The 18,746-nt window shown below is 55.6% G+C and overlaps 8 protein-coding genes across 10 annotated transcripts; all 8 read left to right on the top strand.

Annotated features, from left to right (window-relative positions):
* Positions 1–167: 167 nt before the first annotated feature.
* ABB37_05676 (amastin-like surface protein-like protein) lies at positions 168–873 on the top strand (the record flags this gene model as incomplete). The annotated part of the gene is made up of 1 exon (XM_015803795.1): positions 168–873. The coding sequence occupies exon 1, from the start codon at positions 301–303 to the stop codon at positions 871–873; it is 573 nt and encodes a 190-aa protein (XP_015657620.1). The 5' UTR covers positions 168–300.
* A 1,354-nt stretch (positions 874–2,227) lies between these two features.
* ABB37_05677 (amastin-like surface protein-like protein) lies at positions 2,228–2,933 on the top strand (the record flags this gene model as incomplete). The annotated part of the gene is made up of 1 exon (XM_015803796.1): positions 2,228–2,933. The coding sequence occupies exon 1, from the start codon at positions 2,361–2,363 to the stop codon at positions 2,931–2,933; it is 573 nt and encodes a 190-aa protein (XP_015657621.1). The 5' UTR covers positions 2,228–2,360.
* A 1,354-nt stretch (positions 2,934–4,287) lies between these two features.
* ABB37_05678 (amastin-like surface protein-like protein) lies at positions 4,288–4,993 on the top strand (the record flags this gene model as incomplete). Its single annotated transcript, XM_015803797.1, has 1 exon — positions 4,288–4,993. Exon 1 carries the CDS (start codon positions 4,421–4,423, stop codon positions 4,991–4,993), a length of 573 nt encoding a protein of 190 aa, XP_015657622.1. The 5' UTR covers positions 4,288–4,420.
* Positions 4,994–6,347: 1,354 nt separating this feature from the next.
* ABB37_05679 (amastin-like surface protein-like protein) lies at positions 6,348–7,053 on the top strand (the record flags this gene model as incomplete). The annotated part of the gene is made up of 1 exon (XM_015803798.1): positions 6,348–7,053. Exon 1 carries the CDS (start codon positions 6,481–6,483, stop codon positions 7,051–7,053), a length of 573 nt encoding a protein of 190 aa, XP_015657623.1. The 5' UTR covers positions 6,348–6,480.
* A 2,876-nt stretch (positions 7,054–9,929) lies between these two features.
* ABB37_05680 (amastin-like surface protein-like protein) lies at positions 9,930–10,460 on the top strand (the record flags this gene model as incomplete). The annotated part of the gene is made up of 1 exon (XM_015803799.1): positions 9,930–10,460. The coding sequence occupies one exon, from the start codon at positions 9,930–9,932 to the stop codon at positions 10,458–10,460; it is 531 nt and encodes a 176-aa protein (XP_015657624.1).
* A 1,093-nt stretch (positions 10,461–11,553) lies between these two features.
* ABB37_05681 (amastin-like surface protein-like protein) lies at positions 11,554–12,291 on the top strand (the record flags this gene model as incomplete). Of its 2 annotated transcripts, none has more annotated exons than XM_015803800.1 (1): positions 11,554–12,291. In XM_015803800.1, exon 1 carries the CDS (start codon positions 11,755–11,757, stop codon positions 12,289–12,291), a length of 537 nt encoding a protein of 178 aa, XP_015657625.1. In that variant the 5' UTR covers positions 11,554–11,754. The 2 variants fall into 2 exon arrangements, with proteins under 2 accessions (XP_015657625.1, XP_015657626.1); XM_015803801.1 differs by having other exon boundaries at positions 11,560–12,291.
* Positions 12,292–14,237: 1,946 nt separating this feature from the next.
* Positions 14,238–15,762, top strand: ABB37_05682 (amastin-like surface protein-like protein; the record flags this gene model as incomplete). 2 transcript variants are annotated; one of them, XM_015803802.1, is made up of 1 exon in its annotated part: positions 14,238–15,762. In XM_015803802.1, the coding sequence occupies exon 1, from the start codon at positions 15,091–15,093 to the stop codon at positions 15,760–15,762; it is 672 nt and encodes a 223-aa protein (XP_015657627.1). In that variant the 5' UTR covers positions 14,238–15,090. The 2 variants fall into 2 exon arrangements, with proteins under 2 accessions (XP_015657627.1, XP_015657628.1); XM_015803803.1 differs by having other exon boundaries at positions 14,975–15,762.
* A 1,402-nt stretch (positions 15,763–17,164) lies between these two features.
* Positions 17,165–18,364, top strand: ABB37_05683 (hypothetical protein; the record flags this gene model as incomplete). The annotated part of the gene is made up of 1 exon (XM_015803804.1): positions 17,165–18,364. Exon 1 carries the CDS (start codon positions 17,291–17,293, stop codon positions 18,362–18,364), a length of 1,074 nt encoding a protein of 357 aa, XP_015657629.1. The 5' UTR covers positions 17,165–17,290.
* Between the last annotated feature and the right edge of the window lie 382 nt (positions 18,365–18,746).

Consider the following 18,746-nt stretch of genomic DNA (forward strand, 5'->3'; position numbering starts at 1 on the left):
TGCGAGCGCAACGTCCTTCACCCAGTGCCGGCACCGATGCCTGCTGCCCAGCCCTCGCCGGATTGTCCTTCGTGACGCCTGCTGCTCCCCTCCCCCTCATCTCTCGTCTCTCTCTCATCGCTCCGCTCTCTCCCCACACCGTCTACCCCCTGCCCCCACCCCGCCGCAGTGTAAACGCCACCGCACCCACAAGCACGCTCCCTCACGCTCTGCCCGCCCGGACACCTCCACGCACTAAAGCATCTCCCCTAGTACCCACCCCCACCGCATCGCCGCATCGCCGCCCCGCCGCTCGACACGATGCCCGCCTGCCTGCCCTACTACACCGGCGTGATGGCCTTCACGCTGATCCACTTCGTCGCGTGGGCCTTCGCCTTCGTCGCCACGCCCACCGCGCAGTTCCAGGACCCCCACTCCCCGTCCGGCCACGGCTGCTACACCATGTGGGGCTACCGCAAGTTCTGCGGCGACGTGCCGTACGACCTGACGGGCAACGACGCCTTCGGCTGCAACCGCCGCACCAGCACCATGCACGCCGCCGCCGCCTTCGCCGTCATGGCGTCCGTCCTCGGCTTCATCGGCCTCGTCTTCGGCATCCTGCTCAACACGCAGATCAACCTGCCCCCCGTCATCGCCTTCTCGCTGGCCGCCGCCTGCATCCCGTGCACGCTCATCTCCTTCGCCTGCGTCGCCAGCGTGTACACCATGAGCATGTGCGACGGCACCAGCTACAAGGGCAAGTACCCCTACACCGCCGGCTTCGCGCTGATGGTTGCGTCGTGGGGCCTGGAGATCATCGCGGTGGTGCTGCTCGGCATCACGTCGTGGACGCGTCCGCCGAAGGAGGAGGAGGACAACGCCGCCAAGAACTGAGCGGAGCGCGAGTCGCAGTGCGCGTGTGTGCGCCAGCGTGCGAGATGGGACGGAGGGAGGAGGCGAGAGAGCGTCCGAGCGCGCTGTCGGGTCTCCCTCCTCCTCTCCCCTGTCCGCGGATGATTCATCCGACTCTGAATGACCGCTAACTATTTTGTTCCCCACCTAATGCTTCATTTCCCTGCGTATTTTCTCTTCTGTTTCACATATACATAAATATATACATATATATGTGTTTCGTTGTTTATTTGACCTCCGTGCAGCCGGTGCCCCTTCTCGTCAGCGACGTCTGCCGCGCTCGCTCTTGCCCTCTCCCATCGTTCGCCCGCGCGGCGCCAGCGTTCCACCGCACGCATCACCCCGTGACGTCCAGTGCCGGAGCGGAAGAAGAGCTGAGGACGTCCCCCTGTGCGAGCGTCACACTCCCACGCAGGTTCGAGGAAGAGAAGCGCCTGTTCTTTCGCTCGCGAGACGGGTGAGAGATGGGTTGGAGAGAGCAGGACAGTCGCCTGCATCAACGCGTCACCGCGTGCTTTGCCGTCGTGCAGTTGCGCTCTCGCCCTCTCCGGTGGTGTACCGCTGTGTTGGAGTGTTGTCCGTCGCCGCCGTCGAGTACCTCTGTGTTGTGGTTTTGAAGTTCTCTTTTCTGGTGCTTATCGTGGCGAACTCCCTAAAGCGATGAAGTCTCTCTGTGTTGTGTTCTCGATTGAGCTTCTCGTACGTTAACTTTCTCCAATTGTTTTGTATCGCCCGCACAGATTTATATAGCCATATAACATATATACGTGTGCTAGGAGGCGCGCGTGTGTGCCTGCATCGTCTTCGTTCTCTTTCTTTCCTTTCACACCGCAGGCACGCAGACACGCACGCACTCCCGCGCAGAGCACCGCTCTGGCATCAAACACGTTCCACGCCGCCCCCGTGCCATTAATGCTAACGCCCTTTCCCTTACGCTGTCGTGAGTTTTCCTTCTTTGTTTCGCGCGCCCCGAGGGAACATGGTAGACGTTTCACCTCGTCTGGTGTACATACTAATATGCCCTCATCTTGCGTATCGTTATTGTCTTCGCTCTTCGCGCGCCCCGTCGCGTTGGCGAGCACCCTATCTGCTACATGCTCTGCGCGGCAGCGAGCAAGCGGTGTTGCGTTGTGTTGTAGCGGTATCTGTGCCGGTGTGGCGGCCTCGTCGCTGCGACCCCGCGTATTCACCCAGTGCCGGCACCGATGCCTGCTGCCCAGCCCTCGCCGGATTGTCCTTCGTGACGCCTGCTGCTCCCCTCCCCCTCATCTCTCGTCTCTCTCTCATCGCTCCGCTCTCTCCCCACACCGTCTACCCCCTGCCCCCACCCCGCCGCAGTGTAAACGCCACCGCACCCACAAGCACGCTCCCTCACGCTCTGCCCGCCCGGACACCTCCACGCACTAAAGCATCTCCCCTAGTACCCACCCCCACCGCATCGCCGCATCGCCGCCCCGCCGCTCGACACGATGCCCGCCTGCCTGCCCTACTACACCGGCGTGATGGCCTTCACGCTGATCCACTTCGTCGCGTGGGCCTTCGCCTTCGTCGCCACGCCCACCGCGCAGTTCCAGGACCCCCACTCCCCGTCCGGCCACGGCTGCTACACCATGTGGGGCTACCGCAAGTTCTGCGGCGACGTGCCGTACGACCTGACGGGCAACGACGCCTTCGGCTGCAACCGCCGCACCAGCACCATGCACGCCGCCGCCGCCTTCGCCGTCATGGCGTCCGTCCTCGGCTTCATCGGCCTCGTCTTCGGCATCCTGCTCAACACGCAGATCAACCTGCCCCCCGTCATCGCCTTCTCGCTGGCCGCCGCCTGCATCCCGTGCACGCTCATCTCCTTCGCCTGCGTCGCCAGCGTGTACACCATGAGCATGTGCGACGGCACCAGCTACAAGGGCAAGTACCCCTACACCGCCGGCTTCGCGCTGATGGTTGCGTCGTGGGGCCTGGAGATCATCGCGGTGGTGCTGCTCGGCATCACGTCGTGGACGCGTCCGCCGAAGGAGGAGGAGGACAACGCCGCCAAGAACTGAGCGGAGCGCGAGTCGCAGTGCGCGTGTGTGCGCCAGCGTGCGAGATGGGACGGAGGGAGGAGGCGAGAGAGCGTCCGAGCGCGCTGTCGGGTCTCCCTCCTCCTCTCCCCTGTCCGCGGATGATTCATCCGACTCTGAATGACCGCTAACTATTTTGTTCCCCACCTAATGCTTCATTTCCCTGCGTATTTTCTCTTCTGTTTCACATATACATAAATATATACATATATATGTGTTTCGTTGTTTATTTGACCTCCGTGCAGCCGGTGCCCCTTCTCGTCAGCGACGTCTGCCGCGCTCGCTCTTGCCCTCTCCCATCGTTCGCCCGCGCGGCGCCAGCGTTCCACCGCACGCATCACCCCGTGACGTCCAGTGCCGGAGCGGAAGAAGAGCTGAGGACGTCCCCCTGTGCGAGCGTCACACTCCCACGCAGGTTCGAGGAAGAGAAGCGCCTGTTCTTTCGCTCGCGAGACGGGTGAGAGATGGGTTGGAGAGAGCAGGACAGTCGCCTGCATCAACGCGTCACCGCGTGCTTTGCCGTCGTGCAGTTGCGCTCTCGCCCTCTCCGGTGGTGTACCGCTGTGTTGGAGTGTTGTCCGTCGCCGCCGTCGAGTACCTCTGTGTTGTGGTTTTGAAGTTCTCTTTTCTGGTGCTTATCGTGGCGAACTCCCTAAAGCGATGAAGTCTCTCTGTGTTGTGTTCTCGATTGAGCTTCTCGTACGTTAACTTTCTCCAATTGTTTTGTATCGCCCGCACAGATTTATATAGCCATATAACATATATACGTGTGCTAGGAGGCGCGCGTGTGTGCCTGCATCGTCTTCGTTCTCTTTCTTTCCTTTCACACCGCAGGCACGCAGACACGCACGCACTCCCGCGCAGAGCACCGCTCTGGCATCAAACACGTTCCACGCCGCCCCCGTGCCATTAATGCTAACGCCCTTTCCCTTACGCTGTCGTGAGTTTTCCTTCTTTGTTTCGCGCGCCCCGAGGGAACATGGTAGACGTTTCACCTCGTCTGGTGTACATACTAATATGCCCTCATCTTGCGTATCGTTATTGTCTTCGCTCTTCGCGCGCCCCGTCGCGTTGGCGAGCACCCTATCTGCTACATGCTCTGCGCGGCAGCGAGCAAGCGGTGTTGCGTTGTGTTGTAGCGGTATCTGTGCCGGTGTGGCGGCCTCGTCGCTGCGACCCCGCGTATTCACCCAGTGCCGGCACCGATGCCTGCTGCCCAGCCCTCGCCGGATTGTCCTTCGTGACGCCTGCTGCTCCCCTCCCCCTCATCTCTCGTCTCTCTCTCATCGCTCCGCTCTCTCCCCACACCGTCTACCCCCTGCCCCCACCCCGCCGCAGTGTAAACGCCACCGCACCCACAAGCACGCTCCCTCACGCTCTGCCCGCCCGGACACCTCCACGCACTAAAGCATCTCCCCTAGTACCCACCCCCACCGCATCGCCGCATCGCCGCCCCGCCGCTCGACACGATGCCCGCCTGCCTGCCCTACTACACCGGCGTGATGGCCTTCACGCTGATCCACTTCGTCGCGTGGGCCTTCGCCTTCGTCGCCACGCCCACCGCGCAGTTCCAGGACCCCCACTCCCCGTCCGGCCACGGCTGCTACACCATGTGGGGCTACCGCAAGTTCTGCGGCGACGTGCCGTACGACCTGACGGGCAACGACGCCTTCGGCTGCAACCGCCGCACCAGCACCATGCACGCCGCCGCCGCCTTCGCCGTCATGGCGTCCGTCCTCGGCTTCATCGGCCTCGTCTTCGGCATCCTGCTCAACACGCAGATCAACCTGCCCCCCGTCATCGCCTTCTCGCTGGCCGCCGCCTGCATCCCGTGCACGCTCATCTCCTTCGCCTGCGTCGCCAGCGTGTACACCATGAGCATGTGCGACGGCACCAGCTACAAGGGCAAGTACCCCTACACCGCCGGCTTCGCGCTGATGGTTGCGTCGTGGGGCCTGGAGATCATCGCGGTGGTGCTGCTCGGCATCACGTCGTGGACGCGTCCGCCGAAGGAGGAGGAGGACAACGCCGCCAAGAACTGAGCGGAGCGCGAGTCGCAGTGCGCGTGTGTGCGCCAGCGTGCGAGATGGGACGGAGGGAGGAGGCGAGAGAGCGTCCGAGCGCGCTGTCGGGTCTCCCTCCTCCTCTCCCCTGTCCGCGGATGATTCATCCGACTCTGAATGACCGCTAACTATTTTGTTCCCCACCTAATGCTTCATTTCCCTGCGTATTTTCTCTTCTGTTTCACATATACATAAATATATACATATATATGTGTTTCGTTGTTTATTTGACCTCCGTGCAGCCGGTGCCCCTTCTCGTCAGCGACGTCTGCCGCGCTCGCTCTTGCCCTCTCCCATCGTTCGCCCGCGCGGCGCCAGCGTTCCACCGCACGCATCACCCCGTGACGTCCAGTGCCGGAGCGGAAGAAGAGCTGAGGACGTCCCCCTGTGCGAGCGTCACACTCCCACGCAGGTTCGAGGAAGAGAAGCGCCTGTTCTTTCGCTCGCGAGACGGGTGAGAGATGGGTTGGAGAGAGCAGGACAGTCGCCTGCATCAACGCGTCACCGCGTGCTTTGCCGTCGTGCAGTTGCGCTCTCGCCCTCTCCGGTGGTGTACCGCTGTGTTGGAGTGTTGTCCGTCGCCGCCGTCGAGTACCTCTGTGTTGTGGTTTTGAAGTTCTCTTTTCTGGTGCTTATCGTGGCGAACTCCCTAAAGCGATGAAGTCTCTCTGTGTTGTGTTCTCGATTGAGCTTCTCGTACGTTAACTTTCTCCAATTGTTTTGTATCGCCCGCACAGATTTATATAGCCATATAACATATATACGTGTGCTAGGAGGCGCGCGTGTGTGCCTGCATCGTCTTCGTTCTCTTTCTTTCCTTTCACACCGCAGGCACGCAGACACGCACGCACTCCCGCGCAGAGCACCGCTCTGGCATCAAACACGTTCCACGCCGCCCCCGTGCCATTAATGCTAACGCCCTTTCCCTTACGCTGTCGTGAGTTTTCCTTCTTTGTTTCGCGCGCCCCGAGGGAACATGGTAGACGTTTCACCTCGTCTGGTGTACATACTAATATGCCCTCATCTTGCGTATCGTTATTGTCTTCGCTCTTCGCGCGCCCCGTCGCGTTGGCGAGCACCCTATCTGCTACATGCTCTGCGCGGCAGCGAGCAAGCGGTGTTGCGTTGTGTTGTAGCGGTATCTGTGCCGGTGTGGCGGCCTCGTCGCTGCGACCCCGCGTATTCACCCAGTGCCGGCACCGATGCCTGCTGCCCAGCCCTCGCCGGATTGTCCTTCGTGACGCCTGCTGCTCCCCTCCCCCTCATCTCTCGTCTCTCTCTCATCGCTCCGCTCTCTCCCCACACCGTCTACCCCCTGCCCCCACCCCGCCGCAGTGTAAACGCCACCGCACCCACAAGCACGCTCCCTCACGCTCTGCCCGCCCGGACACCTCCACGCACTAAAGCATCTCCCCTAGTACCCACCCCCACCGCATCGCCGCATCGCCGCCCCGCCGCTCGACACGATGCCCGCCTGCCTGCCCTACTACACCGGCGTGATGGCCTTCACGCTGATCCACTTCGTCGCGTGGGCCTTCGCCTTCGTCGCCACGCCCACCGCGCAGTTCCAGGACCCCCACTCCCCGTCCGGCCACGGCTGCTACACCATGTGGGGCTACCGCAAGTTCTGCGGCGACGTGCCGTACGACCTGACGGGCAACGACGCCTTCGGCTGCAACCGCCGCACCAGCACCATGCACGCCGCCGCCGCCTTCGCCGTCATGGCGTCCGTCCTCGGCTTCATCGGCCTCGTCTTCGGCATCCTGCTCAACACGCAGATCAACCTGCCCCCCGTCATCGCCTTCTCGCTGGCCGCCGCCTGCATCCCGTGCACGCTCATCTCCTTCGCCTGCGTCGCCAGCGTGTACACCATGAGCATGTGCGACGGCACCAGCTACAAGGGCAAGTACCCCTACACCGCCGGCTTCGCGCTGATGGTTGCGTCGTGGGGCCTGGAGATCATCGCGGTGGTGCTGCTCGGCATCACGTCGTGGACGCGTCCGCCGAAGGAGGAGGAGGACAACGCCGCCAAGAACTGAGCGGAGCGCGAGTCGCAGTGCGCGTGTGTGCGCCAGCGTGCGAGATGGGACGGAGGGAGGAGGCGAGAGAGCGTCCGAGCGCGCTGTCGGGTCTCCCTCCTCCTCTCCCCTGTCCGCGGATGATTCATCCGACTCTGAATGACCGCTAACTATTTTGTTCCCCACCTAATGCTTCATTTCCCTGCGTATTTTCTCTTCTGTTTCACATATACATAAATATATACATATATATGTGTTTCGTTGTTTATTTGACCTCCGTGCAGCCGGTGCCCCTTCTCGTCAGCGACGTCTGCCGCGCTCGCTCTTGCCCTCTCCCATCGTTCGCCCGCGCGGCGCCAGCGTTCCACCGCACGCATCACCCCGTGACGTCCAGTGCCGGAGCGGAAGAAGAGCTGAGGACGTCCCCGTGTAAGTTGCGCTGCCTGCCAGCGGGAGCTTTCCGCGAGGTCCGTGTGCAGAAGCGAAGCGGTGGCGTGCGGGGAGTGCGGTGGAGATGAGGAGTACGCACCGAGGCTGGGCTGAGGATGTCCTCTCCGTAGGAGCATCGCGTGAAGAGATGAACAGGTGTGCTATGCAGCAGTGTCATGGCATCAGAAGGACTCGTGGAAAAGGAAGCACACCTGCATCTCGTTGTCGTAGCGCAGTGCTGATCATGTCTGCTTATACACAATTTCGGTTTTTCTTCTTCTTTCTTCATTAATAGCCTTTTTTCTTCTATGGATTGCTCCGTTTGTGTTGTTACTTTAGCTTTGTATAAAACGTGCGCAGTTTTTTTCATATTTTTCTTTTAGCCTCCTCCCACGACGCCAACAGAAAGGGACCGAGTGCAGCGCTGACTGAGGACCTAACTTTCCGTTGTTGTTGTTGTTGTTCTTGTTTTGTTTTTTATCTCTACTCACGAGCGCTGTGTCTTAGTTTGAAATACCTCCACTTCCACGTCGTAAGATTTGTGTGTGCGTGTGAGTGAATTCGAGATGAAAGAGAGAGAATATACACCTTTTTCTGTATTTTTATTTTATTTGTTACTTCTTTTTGTAATGCTGTTTTCACGGATATATATATATAAATTCCAGCTCCACCGCCGCTTTCACTGCCTCACACGCACAGCATCTTAGACGCGCAGAAAGATGACGTACCAAAGGACGGTGGCGCTGAGTATTTCCTGCACGTCTTGTTGGTTTTCAAGTACCTAAAACACTCTTGACGGAGAATATCTCTGTTTATATATTTTTTATTACCCGGATGCCATCGTTTTTCTTATTATGAACATTCCCCCATCTAGCTCATCGCTCGATTACCTCTTGTGATTGTTTGTTTGTTTGTTTGTGGAGGTGCAACAACAAAATGTGGCCGATGGTGTGGTGGCATGGTGAGAGGATTGAAAGAAGAAGGATTTAAAAAAAGAACGTGTCTCCGTTGATGCACATGGCATGGAACATTGCATTGCCGGAAGGGGGGTTGCGAAGATGGAACCACGTTGTAGTTCGACTCTTCCCCTTGAATATCACAATTTTTTTTTGATAGCTGCCTGCGTTACCAGAGCTTTTACGTTTGTTGGATGGGCAAATGGCTTATCCGATGCGCGTGGTGGCCCTCACATACGCACTGGAGGATGCCCACATGATGACCACACTCTCCTTCATCACTGACTCGCCCTCTCCTCTTCTCGTTATCTTCTCTTCTTTGTTCTTTGCTTTCTTTACTATCATTTGTTGTCGTCGTCATTTTAACACGACGTTATTCCTCGCCCCTTATCGGCGCTCTCTCTCTCTCCATCTCTTTGTTGCCGTGTCACGACTTCATATCTATGTGTCTAACGTACAGAGCATAACCGCCGTTTTTTTTTCTGCTGGCCGTCACACGCCGAGGTGTTTGCTTTTCTTCATCTCAGCGTGTTTGCGTCCGGGAAGCGTCATCAGAACACATCGACCAGTACGACGTCGTTTGCTTCTTATCTTCGCAGAACTCACGAACGTCACTTTTGTGGACTTATGTGTGTGTGTGTGTGTGTGTCTGGAGTACGTTGGATCCCTGAGCTCCTCTTTTGATTTCGTCTTCTCGCTGTCCACGTGTCATGGATGAGGTATCTCAGCTGTGCCCCTTCATGAATACGGTTTCGTTTGACGCTGGATATCTTGACGAATAGCTCACAAAGCTTTCTTCCTCTGAAGGCGCGCAATTTGCGCCGCTTAATCAGATATATATTTGATCCGCAATTGTGGGATGTTGTCTTTGTTGCTGCCGTTTCCGTTGACACTACACCTGGATAGGGCTTAACTTCTTCCTTTACTTTTACTGTGTGTGTGCGTGTCTACTGTTGCTACCCCTGCAGCTGAGTCGCACCAAGAAACCACGTAACATCGCGCACCGCTCCTCTTGAATTGGGTTTCCTCACCTCGTCCTTCTCATCTGAGTTTTTTCTCCTCTTTTCTTTTTGTCGGGCAAGCACCAGCACGCTCCAACGACGAACACTGTGCACTCTATTCTAATACAGCAGGCTCGCACATGCTTAACGGGCACGCGTAAATTTCCTTCTTCATTTCTTCCTGCTCCAACTGGTGTGCGTTTCGTTGTTGTCTTCGCTTTTGTGTGTTGGTCCATCCTCGGGTCCCAGCACGTGTGCTCAGCGGCATTCTGCCGATGACCCTTGTACCTGCACTTCTACTTTTATCGTACCAGAGTGAACGCTTTCGCGTAGCTGCCTCGCAAAGCAAGCGTTTTTCCCTTTCGATATCTCTTACTATTATTATTATTACTATTGTAAGGCGTTGTCCCTATCCCTCTCATTCTTAGTTCTTTTTCCCCGGACCGGTATCCTCCTTCCTTTTCTTTTTTAATGCGCATTTCATTGACTCGAGCTATTCGCACTATAAAGCATGCGACTCCTAACACGGTTTGTAGGCGCCATCGTCTTTGCCGTAATCGAAACGTGTGTCTTTGTGTTGGTCGTGGTGGCAACGCCACTCGAGCAGTTCGAGGAAAGATCCGTCGTGGGAACGGGCTGCTATACCCTCTTCGGCCACAAGCAGCGATGCCGCCAGCTGCACGTCACACGCACGGGAACTGCGGCGTTCCACTGTGCAGAGCGGCGGGACTACGTGATCGTCAGCGCCGTCTTTGCCGTCCTCTCCATCGCCGTGACGCTCGCAGCGATGGTGTTGGCAATTCTGATGGTGCTGCGCATCCCATGTGCGGTTCTCCTTCCTCTGGTGCTCTCGTGCATCGCTTCCGCAACGACGGTGGTGAGCTGGGCTTGTCTAGCCGTGGTGTACAATCGACAGATGTGTGTGCGGCGCAGTCCCTTCAAGCTTGCTGTTCAGTACGGCACTGGCTTTGGAATGATGGTGACGGCCGCGTGTTTGCAGCTCGTTGATCTAACGCTTCTCTGCGTGCTTGGCTTTGCGTGATCCTCCTGTTTGTTCTTCTGTTTTTGCGGGACGTAGAGTTTGTGTATGTGTGTGAGGGTGAAAAGGGAGGGCTGGAGGTAACACACGGAAGCAACTTCGCTCGCCGCTGTCGTGGGCGGCGAGTCACGCGGTGTTTTCGGATTCTCCTGCTAGTGGGCTCTCTGGTTAGGCTCTCCGCCATCAGAGATGCGGTGCACGCCGCGTCTGTGTGTGGGCGGGGGGGGGGGGTTCTTTTCCGTTGCTCATTTGTACTCCTCTTGCTACATGCGTATCTCAACTTTTGTTTTTTTTTTCTCAGAAGTAAGGCTGCAGCATTGCCCAAAGGGTTTTCCTTCGCCGAAGTTTCATTGGACTGTCTCGATGGGCAAATCGATTGAGACGTCTTCTACTCATTTTTATGTCACCTTTCTTTGTATATGTGGATGACTTCAGTGGTGCGTGTGTTGGTGGGTGGGTGTGCGATCGAAGTGGCTTTTTTTGATAATAACGGCTACGGACATCTCATCAGGGAGGTGCACGTGTGGCTACCACTCGGATGGCCGTGTCGGGTAGGCGCCATGGCAAACTTGTGAAGCTGCCTTCCCTTCTACTTTGGGACACACCTTCTCTGTATATATGTATATATATAGATAGATAGATAGATAGATAGATTTAATCATCATCCTGTTAATATGTTTTTCCTCAGAACTGCGCCTTGTTTGACGCTAGAAACACGGCATCTATCATTATCCGTCAGGTATATAAATAAGAGGAAAGGAATAAACTACTTCCTGTAAAGGCACGGCTGGCGTTTTCCGTTGCGTGCGCTCCGCACCTTTGGTGTTTAAAGGGGGTAGAAAGGGAACAGGGCCGCACTCGCTGCTGTTGCTGTTGTGTTATGCACGTTACACACACGAATGGAAAACAGCAAAAACACGTGCTTCATCGCTGCTCGCAACTCTGCTCTACATCTCACCCCGTACAATTCCTTTGTTGTTTGTTCTCCGTTTTTCTGTGTTGAATTCTCTCTTTACATCGGCTGCTCGTTGCGGTGTTCGCCGAATGAATGCCCCGTTTCTGTACGCTCCGCCGTCTAACGTGCAAACTCCTCCGCAGATTTAGATTTCACTCTTTCCTGCTTCTGCACGACGTAAGCGCCAAAGACTCCCCCGCACGTCGCTTCTCCATTCCACCGTAGCTCCTTCTTTTCTTCTGTTCTCTTCACCAAACAAAGTTCTCCTTCTTCCATTTTGCTTCGTTCATTTCTCCTTTTCACACACACGCAACAGACCGAGCAAAGGGCAAAGGGCAAAAAATGGGTCTTCTTCCACCGTTCGTTGGCGCTGTGATCTTCTGCGCCCTGCAGTTCACCGTCTTCCTCTTTGTCCTGGTGAGCACCCCCATTGACCAGCTCAAGTTCAAGGGATCGGACGCGTGCTGGACCTTCTTTGGGGCCAAGATCAAATGCAGCAATGCGAAGCGCAGCGCGACGGGCATCGAAGCCTTTGGCTGCGCACACCGCCGCAACAACATGAACGGCGGGGCGGCCTTCGCGATCTTCTCCATCTGTACCACACTGGCCGCTCTCGTCTTCGGCATCCTTATGCTTCTGCGCATCCCCTGCGCCGTCCTCATCCCTCTCATCCTCACGTGTCTGTCGGTGTTGACGATTCTCATCAGCTGGGCCTGCGTCGCGGGTGTGTACTCGGAGCGGATGTGCTCGACGTCCACCAGCAACGGAGTGAAGGCGTCCGCCTTTATGGACTACGGGGCCGGGTTTGGTTTGATGGTGACGGCGTGGTGCCTACAGATTATCAACGTCGTTGTTCTCGTCCTCGTCTCCTTCTTCTAATACACGCGCCGACCAACCCCTACACACAACCGGAAACAAGGAGGGGGGGCGAATTCTTCTCTTTCTCGAAGAGGGGTGGTGGTGGTGTTTTGCGAAGGGAACTCCTACTCGAAGGGGAGCTCGTTGCTGATCCGTACTTTGCTCTTCCTATTTTTGTTGTTGTTGTGTGTGTATGTGCGTGCGCCTCCATGCGTCTCCGTTTGTATTGCTTGTCCGACGACTGCCCCCGCTCTCGCATCTGTGGATGCACGCGCTAGTTTGATATATCGTCGTTTCTCTTCTTCGTTTCCCTGTCATGGTCGCCTCTTTTTTCTTTTGGTCTTCTCTTTTCCCCCTCTTGCCGTTCCCCCCCCCCCCACTTCGTCTCTTCTCTCCTCGTTGACCGTGTCACTCGGGAAGCTGACACGGCAGGAACCGCTAGTCACATGAAGGAAAAGAGAAGCAGTGAAGGTGTGTTATATCCTAGCTGCCGCGAATCGGGCGATTTGCTTCCTCGCCTGCTGCGACTGCCTCGTGCTCAGTTCATTCATTGATTGTTTCCTTCCTCACCAAGACTCATGCTGGAGCTAAAACGTGAGGACGTACGTTTGCGAGTGTGAGTGTCCGTCGGGGATTCCAAAATGTATACAAAGGGAGCACACGTGCTTTCCTGACCAAAGTGATGTGGGTATGCGTCTCCACCGTGTGCGTGTGGGCGCGTGTGTGCCGCGAATGGGTTGCATCGGCAAAGGTGAGGGAGATACGTATGCTTGTTGTATTGGAAGCGAGTGGTTCATGTGCCCCTTCCCGTTGAGCTTCACGGAACTGCAAAAGACGTGCTACGTACGTTAGGCCAACACGACAAGGAGGACTTGGTGTGGTTACCCTACGTGGGGTAGTAGTCAATATAGAGCGAGAGAGAGAGAAAAGGAGTTGAGAAGACGCTCGGGGTTGCAGCGCCGTGATGCCGAGAATCGCCAGAGAAGTGCATCTCCATTGTCCAGTAACTGCCAACCGAGTGCTTTTCTCTCTCTTCGTTTACCCCCCCCCCCCATTCTTGTCAATATGACTGTTTCTTTTTTTCCTTTTATTTTTATTTCTTGTGTGTTTGCGTGTGGTCCGCAAGCAGATCCGTGTTCTTTAACCCCCTTTTCCCAAAAATCGCTGCCTGTCTTACATTTACTTTGGCTTTTTTTTTTGCTCTGGCGTCTTCTTGTGAGCGATGTGTATGTGTCAAATACACGCGTCTTTTATTGTTGTTTAACCCCCCTTCGGTGTTGCGTGTGTGCACGTGCGTGTGTGTCTTCTTCCTATACAGCAACACACACGCACACACACATTCATTTGCCTTGATTCCGGTACTTTTATTTCTTCGTTGCTTCAAAAGAAAACAAAAAATTCATTTCGAACCCCGTTAAGCTGGAAACTTTCTCTTTTTAAAAAAGCGATAAAGGAAGAAGTGTGGGGGCGGTGACATTGTCAAAATGGAAACAAAAACATTAATGTATACGCTTCATCGAAACGGCAGTGTAACTTCATTTCTGCTGCTGTTGTTGTTGTTGTTTGCTTATTGAACCAGCGTAGAACTCTATTAACTATTTTTATTTATGTTTCTCTTCTCGCTGTCGCTGATGATTTGTTTTTTCTCCATCCCTCCACCCTCCTGGGTAGGAACACAGGAGAAGAAGGACTCAAAATAGAACGAACTCGGTTTAACGTTTCGTTTCGTGGGTCTTCGTCGTCATCGCGTAACGAGGCTGGATCCCTTTCGACCGTCTTCCACGTGAACAACAATGTACTTTAACACTTTTACTCCTCTTCTTTTTGTTTGTCTGTGTGCTTCGCTTTTTCTTTTTTCTTCTACTCCTTCTTTCCCTTGTCTCCCTATTCTTCTCTTACGCTATCCCCTCCTTTTCATTCTCTTCGGTGCTTCCGACTGCTTTATCCCTTCGGGTAATGTATCACTAAGCACTTCTCCGTTGTGTGCAGCGTTGGCCCTCGGCCACGACGGACCACATCACTCAGATGGCTGAGTCAACGGGTGCTGTTTTTTTTCGCAGAGGAATAGTGGCCGAGAAGTTGCCTCGGTAGACCACACCGAGTCGCTCCGGCACAAGGAGAAGAGGCAGAGAATAGGGGAAAAGGCTTTAAATATATAAATGCGTAGACACAAACACATTATTATACCCCTACAAGTGTATCTGTGATGCGCGACTTCGTCGTCAACCCACTAATATTAAAAAAAGGAGAAAAAAAGAAGCAACAGTGTTGGACACCCCACGGAAGGACTCTCTCTGCGAAGTTCTCTTCTTTGAGGGCAGCAACATTTTAACCGGCTCCGTGGTGAGCGCATGACAGGACGGTGTTTTTGTATTTGTTTTGATTTTTTTTTGACAAAAACGAACGTGATGTGTGCATGTTTGGGTTTCAGCGAGGAGCGCTCTCGACTGGCCACTCCATCAATTATTATGTTGACGAACCGTTTTTCTTTCCGCACTCGCGAGAGAGGGGAACGTACTGCGCCTCACCTTCCATCTTGTCGTGTCGATGCGGCCGCTAACGGCACATGCCTTCCTCGTGTTCACCTCTCTCTCTCTTAACTCTTCCCTACTCTCTCCCTTTACCGGTGCACTCGGGCCAACGACCATTTTCCCCCTCTCGTCACGCACTGCCTCTGCGACAACGCCACGCCACTATCACTTGCAGTTTCTTCTCCTTCCGCGACCAAGGCAAGCCTCCTCAGCTTACTTTACGCTATCCACTTTACTCGTGATCATTCACTAACCTACCGAAAACCCCGCCGCCCCGCCGCTCGACACGATGCCCGCCTGCCTGCCCTACTACACCGGCGTGATGGCCTTCACGCTGATCCACTTCGTCGCGTGGGCCTTCGCCTTCGTCGCCACGCCCACCGCGCAGTTCCAGGACCCCCACTCCCCGTCCGGCCACGGCTGCTACACCATGTGGGGCTACCGCAAGTTCTGCGGCGACGTGCCGTACGACCTGACGGGCAACGACGCCTTCGGCTGCAACCGCCGCACCAGCACCATGCACGCCGCCGCCGCCTTCGCCGTCATGGCGTCCGTCCTCGGCTTCATCGGCCTCGTCTTCGGCATCCTGCTCAACACGCAGATCAACCTGCCCCCCGTCATCGCCTTCTCGCTGGCCGCCGCCTGCATCCCGTGCACGCTCATCTCCTTCGCCTGCGTCGCCAGCGTGTACACCATGAGCATGTGCGACGGCACCAGCTACAAGGGCAAGTACCCCTACACCGCCGGCTTCGCGCTGATGGTTGCGTCGTGGGGCCTGGAGATCATCGCGGTGGTGCTGCTCGGCATCACGTCGTGGACGCGTCCGCCGAAGGAGGAGAAGATTACGACACCGCCAAGCACTGAGCGAAGCGCGAGCCGCAGTGCGCGTGTGTGCGCCAGCGTGCGGAAAACTCGCACATCCCTTTGCCGTGACTCGAACGAAAATGGTGCACGGAGTTAGCGCGTTTTCTGCATTAGCTTCACTCTGACCTGTGTTTGGCGTAACGACCGTGGCTGTGTGTACGGTGTGTTTTCTACCCTCCATTCAAGGAATGTTCTACCCGTATGCCGAACGCACGCCTCGACACGCGGCTTCGTTTCTCTTTCTTCGAGTGTGGGGGAGAGGGTGGGTGCTTTGCTGCCCTCACGCACGACAGCTTTTCACTGTCAAATTATTAATTAGGACAAAAAAATGTATACTCGCGTTCTCGCTGTGGAGCTGGTGACTTCTTCTTCCAGCCTTTTGCTGCTCAATAGAAGAAAGACCTGGAAAGAAAGCCGCGTGTGAGCTGCTATGAGGGAGCATTGGAAAGTGGATTGAAGCAGCCACCTCTCTCAGAAGGGACGAGGGTGATGATTATTTCAGTTTAACTCCTTCTTTTTTGCTGTGGGTGGTGTTTGTGTTGGCATACCTTTTATTCTGGGCAGGCGGTTTTGTTTTTCTTCTTGAGTCCCTCTCGTCGTTTCGTGCGTTGTGCACGTCTTGTACTTTGCTCTGTGGACACTAGAAAGCTTCCGAAGACACCCAAATCAGGGCTTCTTGAGTCCCTTTAACTGTTTTTTCTTCTCTTCTTGTTAGCTCGCTTGAAAGCCGATACATTAACAGTGTTTTTCTTTCTTCTTTACAACTGTTGTTCAATTCTATCTTCTAAACCCTTTTTTTCTTCTGTCGATTGGTGGTGATGACTGTGCTCAACATGAAGAACCACGACACACGATTTTATTTCACCAAAGTTTTTCATGCTTTGGACTCCTTTTACTGGTCTTTTTGTTCCTTCTTTTTCTTCCTTTCAAGAACAATGGCTCTTCTCTCTCGAAGACCGTGCATCTCCTCTGTTCTTGGCCTGATAGCGAGTGAAGCCGCGGCATACACAGGCAAATCTGGTTCGTACTCGTAAACCCGAAGTGATGCGTCGGGAGGTGTTTAATTCTCTTTTCTGATTTGTGCTGAGCCGCTTTGTTCTACGTCTTCAAGAGTGTTACGCTTCAATGAAAAAGTTCTCACGAGCCCTTCTCAAGTGGGCAAGAAGAAACAATAATGAAGAACACGCCACCTATGCTGCTAGGACCGGAGCGATTTCGGTAGCTGGCCGTGTTCTTCTGTCGTGCGGCGCTCTTCAATTGGCTGAGTGAAACACTCCTCTTCTTTTTTGTTGTTTGCTTCCCCCCGAGTGCTTCTCATAGCACAGAATGAAACTTCTCCTACTCTCTTCGATTCATCGGGCTCGCTGCATTAGCGAGCAGGGTTGAGACGTGTACGTCGACCTTTCTGCGCTGCAGACACTGCTCCTAGTCCCGCGCCATTTCCCACCTTCGTTCACCAATCCCCCTCCCATTCTTTCTCTCTCTCTCTTGCTTACCTCAGAAACCTTCTTGGCAGTGTGTGTTTTTCTTCGCTTCATTATCGCATTTGACCGCCTTGCATTTTAAGTGCTCTACTTCGATTCAAACTGATTGCATTCAGCCTCGCTTCCCTCTTGACATAAAAAATGTTGGCGTCTGCGTTGGATGCTCCGTCTATCCCCGGCGTTGATGTGGCCTGCAACGCATTGTACCTCTCCTTGATAGGGGAGGTGCCCGAAGCGTACTGCCCTCCTGGCTGCACCCTGCATGCCACCACGCAGGGCTCCATTTATGTCCTCGACCACGTACGCCGCATTGGTTACCCGCTGCAGCTGACACAAGCGGCAACGCCGGAGCCCACGCCGCAGGCGTCGTTGGAGGGCGAGGTGGCGTCTGCCGTGCCGGTGTCGGGGCACAAGCGCAGCCGTGAGAGTTCCCCGGTATCGCACACCTCTTCTTCGCTGCACCGTGGCTGGGATCGCCGTGGTGGCAGCCCCGACTCGTCGATGGACCCGACAGCGCGGCAAGACGACGACGACACCTCCCTCTCCTCCGCGGTGCAACGGTCGCCCAAGAGCTCCGGCATCAGTAACCGTCCGCAGTTCTGCCTCATTCCGCCTCGCCCGCGCTGGCTGCAGGACCTCTACCACGCCTTGCAACTCTCCTCCCACTGGCAGCACACGCCGAACATCCTCCTCTACTGCCATTACTGTCGCGTTTACTTCTCAGCGAAGCCGCGAGGGATATGGTATCACCTCTCGCAGACCCGCGGTCATCGTGTGCAGCGGCAGCGCATCCGCGGCTTCATGAACTCCGGCATTCATCTGCTGGACTCGGCAGAGAAGCGCCTGCTGTACGTCGCCACCCCGGAGCAGATCGGCAGTCTCCCGAAGAAGCTCTTTCAACACGCCGATCGCGTACAGAAGAACGAAGAAGTGCGGTTCGTGCCGGCGTGTGTGTGTTGGCGCAGTGTGATGAGCGCAGAGCAGCGAGAGCGTGTAGTGCGTGACGGGGCGGCGCACGCGGCGCAGTCCATCACACGGGAAGACTTGAATGACAACACGCCTACGTCTTTTGTGAATGAGTCGCCGCAGCTGGTCGGGTGGCGCTTCGTGATGGAGGGCTTGGACATCGTCCACTGTTTCTGCAGCAAGACGAACATGCGGCTGCGGGACTACCAGATACTCAATCATCACAAGAGCGACCAAAAGAAGGATTAGGCCATTCGCACAGCATTCCAGGCCTAATAAGCCTCTTCTTCTGTTGTTGGTGTTGTTGTTTGTGTCTGAGGGCGGCGTGTTGTGAGGCCAAGAACGCTGCCGCCCGTGAAACTGTGGAGATGCTTCGCACACGGAAGCACATACATACACGATTCTCGCTGCGCTCCTCCTTCGCGAGGGCAGCCACGCAGCACCCAGTTTAACTCGTGTGACGCAGTGAAAAGGAAAGGTTCGGTGAAGCCTTTTTGTAGTTGTGGTGGAGGGTTGTTTTTCGGCGTGATTTGCAGCTGGTTCGTCGTGCCTTCAGCAGGCAAGAAGCAATAATAATACTAAAGAATCGAGTTCAGTAGTAGAAGGAAAAAGAAGGATTTTTTTTATTGTT

This window comes from Leptomonas pyrrhocoris (assembly GCF_001293395.1).
Source record: "Leptomonas pyrrhocoris isolate H10 chromosome Unknown, whole genome shotgun sequence".
NCBI lineage: Eukaryota > Euglenozoa > Kinetoplastea > Trypanosomatida > Trypanosomatidae > Leptomonas > Leptomonas pyrrhocoris.